This window comes from Camponotus vicinus, unplaced genomic scaffold (genome assembly GCF_025532165.1).
Source record: "Camponotus vicinus isolate PSW18456_S1 unplaced genomic scaffold, iyCamVici1.0 SCAF_6, whole genome shotgun sequence".
NCBI lineage: Eukaryota > Metazoa > Arthropoda > Insecta > Hymenoptera > Formicidae > Camponotus > Camponotus vicinus.
The window spans coordinates 18,377,670-18,381,624 of NW_028141978.1; the positions used below are offsets into that span (position 1 = coordinate 18,377,670).

The 3,955-nt window shown below is 31.5% G+C and overlaps 1 protein-coding gene across 1 annotated transcript in view; it reads left to right on the plus strand.

Annotated features, from left to right (window-relative positions):
• Nucleotides 1–1,701, plus strand: part of LOC145972649 (cytochrome P450 4C1-like) — a 28,488-nt gene extending 26,787 nt beyond the window's left edge. The window contains exons 10-12 of the mRNA XM_083101398.1: nt 1–55; nt 1,150–1,329; nt 1,400–1,701. The exon at nt 1–55 is cut by the window's left edge and continues 114 nt beyond it. Coding sequence (XP_082957524.1) covers nt 1–55; nt 1,150–1,329; nt 1,400–1,614 — 450 coding nt within the window. The 3' untranslated portion in view covers nt 1,615–1,701. The remainder of the gene's footprint in view (nt 56–1,149; nt 1,330–1,399) is intronic.
• Nucleotides 1,702–3,955: the final 2,254 nt, after the last annotated feature.

Below are 3,955 nucleotides of genomic sequence, written 5' to 3' on the forward strand. Positions count from 1 at the left end.
TTATATCCTAGTGTGTTTCTTATATCACGAAAGGCTGCGGAGGATATAAAATTACGTAATTAATTACTTTTTTGTTGCATATGCAGGGTGACCCATTTTAACTTAGGCAGCCAAATAACTCGAAAAATAAGCAAGATAGAGAAAAATGTTTTAGACAAAAGTTGTATGGTTTCGAGGGGGCCATAAGATGGTATCATTGGTTTGACCTTGAAGAATCATTTGAAGGTCACGTGAAGGTCACTTCAATTTTTTTAAATGGAACATCCTATATATTTTTGTACATTCTTGTAGCTCATCTCGAGAGCTTTCCAAAACACTATAATTAAGTACATTTTCGTTAAGTACTTTTTGAGTTATGAGGCTTGAAATAATTTCTTAATTTTACATAAACCGTAAAATATCTTGTAAAATATTCATTTTTCGATTACCTTACCTTAATAGTTTTATGTACAAAATAATGAGAGGAATCAATTGGTGTAAAGAAAACACATAGTTGTTTCGAAGAAAAAATATGTAATTTGCAATTAACAATTCCATATTTTTTCTTAAAAACAACTATGTGTTTTCTTTACACCAATTGATTCCTCTCATTATTTTGTACATAAAAGTATTAAGGTAAGATAATCGAAAAATGAATATTTTACAAGATATTTTACGGTTTATGTAAAATTAAGAAATTATTTCAAGCATCATAACTCAAAAAGTACTTAACGGAAAGGTACTTAATTATAGTGTTTTGGAAAGCTCTCGAAATAAGCTACAAGAATGTACAAAAATATATAGGGTATTCCATTTAAAAAAATTGAAGTGACCTTCACGTGACCTTCAAATGACTCTTCAAGGTCAAACCAATGATACCATCTTATGGCCCCCTCGAAACCATACAACTTTTGTCTAAAACATTTTTCTCTATCTTGCTTATTTTTCGAGTTATTTGGCTGCCTAAGTTAAAATGGGTCACCCTGTATATATCTTTGAACATATCACACTATATATTATTGAATATAAAATATATAAATGTTTAATTACTTTAATATTTTAAAGTACATATTATTTACATATTATATACATTTTTTTATTTTTCAATAGAATTATTATTTTTGTAAATCATATCTAATCTAATAAGATATAATCTTATATCTTTTTTAGAGTCATATATGGTTCCTGCTGGAACGACTGTACATCTTAATATCTATGGAGTTCACAGAGATCCTAATTTTTGGCCAAATCCAGAAGTATTCGATCCGGATAGATTTTTGCCCGAGAAGGTCCAAAAGCGTCATCCTTATTCTTATTTACCATTTAGCGCAGGACTACGGAATTGTATAGGTAAATTATTTGTGATTTAATTTTTCTTTCTTTTTCTATCAATAGTTTTCGATACAATTTCGAATTATAGGACAACGATTCGGTTTGTTGGAAATGAAGACCATAATAGCTCCTTTGGTGTGTAATTTTTATTTAGAACCTGTTGATTATTTAAAGGATCTCGAAATGAAAACTGCTATAGTACTTCGTCCTTCTCATCCGGTTCGTATAAGATTTGTTCCAATTGAATGCGAACAATTTGAAATATTTGAAACAAATACAAGCAGGACAGACGTAAGAAATTGATGTATTGCAAAAGTGGAAGAAAATTTTATCCATGTATTTTATTCATGTAATTACTTTGAATATTGTGAACAATATACACATTATACATATACATATACATATATATATATATATATATATATATATTGTATATGTGTGTGTATATATAAAGATATTATATTCAATCATAAAAATATATATACAGGATATTTTAAGAGTCAGATTTTTGAATAATTAAATTTATGAAATATATTCAATTGTTTGGGGATACTCTATTTTATTTATTACTAAGATATAAAATAAAAAAATCTTATAACTACATTATGATAATTGTGAAGCATTAATGTGATTTCATTGCACTTTTAATACTACTTTAAAAATAGTTTTTGTTACATATCCAACGTGCATATCCGAGTTGTGCATCCGATAACTGCTAATATACAGGGTGAGCCATTTTAATTAACGCACGCAATTATTTCGGAAACAAAGCATTTTAGAGAAAAATGTTTCAGACAAAAGTTTTATGGTTTCGAGGGGGCCATAAGATGGTATCATTGGTTTGACACAGAAGAGTCATTTGAAGGTCACGTGAAGGTCACTTCAATTTTTTTAAATGGAACACCCTATATATTTTTGCAGACTCTTGTAGCTTATTTCGAGAGCTTTCCAAAACACTATAATTAAGTACCTTTTCGTTAAGTACTTTTTGAGTTATGAGACTGGAAATAATTTCTTAATTTTACATAAACCGTAAAATATCTTGTAAAATATTCATTTTTCGATTATCTTACTTTAATACTTTTACGTACAAAATAATGAGAGGAATCAATTGGTCTAAAGAAAACACAGTTGTTTTTAAGAAAAAATATGGAATTGTTAATTGCAAATTACATATTTTTTCTTCAAAACAACTATGTGTTTTCTTTACACCAATTGATTCCTCTCATTATTTTGTACGTAAAAGTATTAAGGTAAGATAATCGAAAAATGAATATTTTACAAGATATTTTACGGTTTATGTAAAATTAAGAAATTATTTCAAGCCTCATAACTCAAAAAGTACTTAACGAAAAGGTACTTAATTATAGTGTTTTGGAAAGCTCTCGAGATAAGCTACAAGAGTGTGCAAAAATATATAGGGTGTTCCATTTAAAAAAATTGAAGTGACCTTCACGTGACCTTCAAATGACTCTTCAGTGTCAAACCAATGATACCATCTTATGGCCCCCTTGAAACCATAAAACTTTTGTCTGAAACATTTTTCTCTAAAATGCTTTGTTTCCGAAATAATTGCGTGCGTTAATTAAAATGGCTCACCCTTTATAAGAAAAGAAAAGTAGCGAATATATAATTTATAAAATCGGGCTCAATTGGTGTAAGTTGTAACTGAATTCTAGAACTCTGTTGTTTAATATGCAGATATTTTTTTACATTTTACTTTTTTTATTTTTGTTCTTATTATACAAGTTCAAAAATCTCATACGCTTACAATCAATAGTTATAATTCTGTAGACACGACTAACCTCGTCACTACATACATCTTTATCCCGCTTGAAGGCCACAGTATGTCCAAGGTCTATCCACTACTATTTTTCATCGGTATAGTGGCAATATATTGTTATTCTATACTAGAAAGATCTTGTCCATTTCTTGCATATATTAAAGTATTCTGGTGTCAAGTGTATGTAAGATAATTGTATATAGATTATTGAGATAAATATTTAATAAGAAACATTTAACAAAAAGAGTAGGTATACTAGGAGAGTTCTAACTCAGGTCCTCTCAGAGGGGGTGAGGCGCGAGGGGGATTTCGTTGACGCGGAGGAATGATGTCACGCGGGACGGAGGGGATTTCGGTGGCGCGGAGGCTGCGGGGTGGGGGACGCTTGTTTCGGCGCGTGTTGGATGTTTTATCGCAAGTATAAGCAATATTATATTACATACCCGGTTTATAAACAATATAAACAGCGGTATTCCTTAAGCAATATTGTATTACATACCCTAACGCGTCGGGACATGTTTTCGCAAACAAAATAGCTCTCGCGGTACCCCACCCCCACCCCCACCCTCCTCACCCCGAATATAAGTAATTATAGATTTTTTTCCGTTCGACGTATCCTTACAAATAGCTCTCGCGGTACCCCCCCCACCCGCCCTCACCTCCAATATAAGTAATTCTAGATTTTTCCGTTCGACGTATTCTTATCTCTCGCATTGAATTACGCGTCGCGCGAATTTATAAACAATATAAACAAATGGCGCCCCCCAGATTCATCTTCCATTTTTTTCTCGGAAGGAATGCAACGCATATCAGCGCCGATGTTCGACTGCTTTGTGCTCTCGCGGTACACCCCCTCACCCC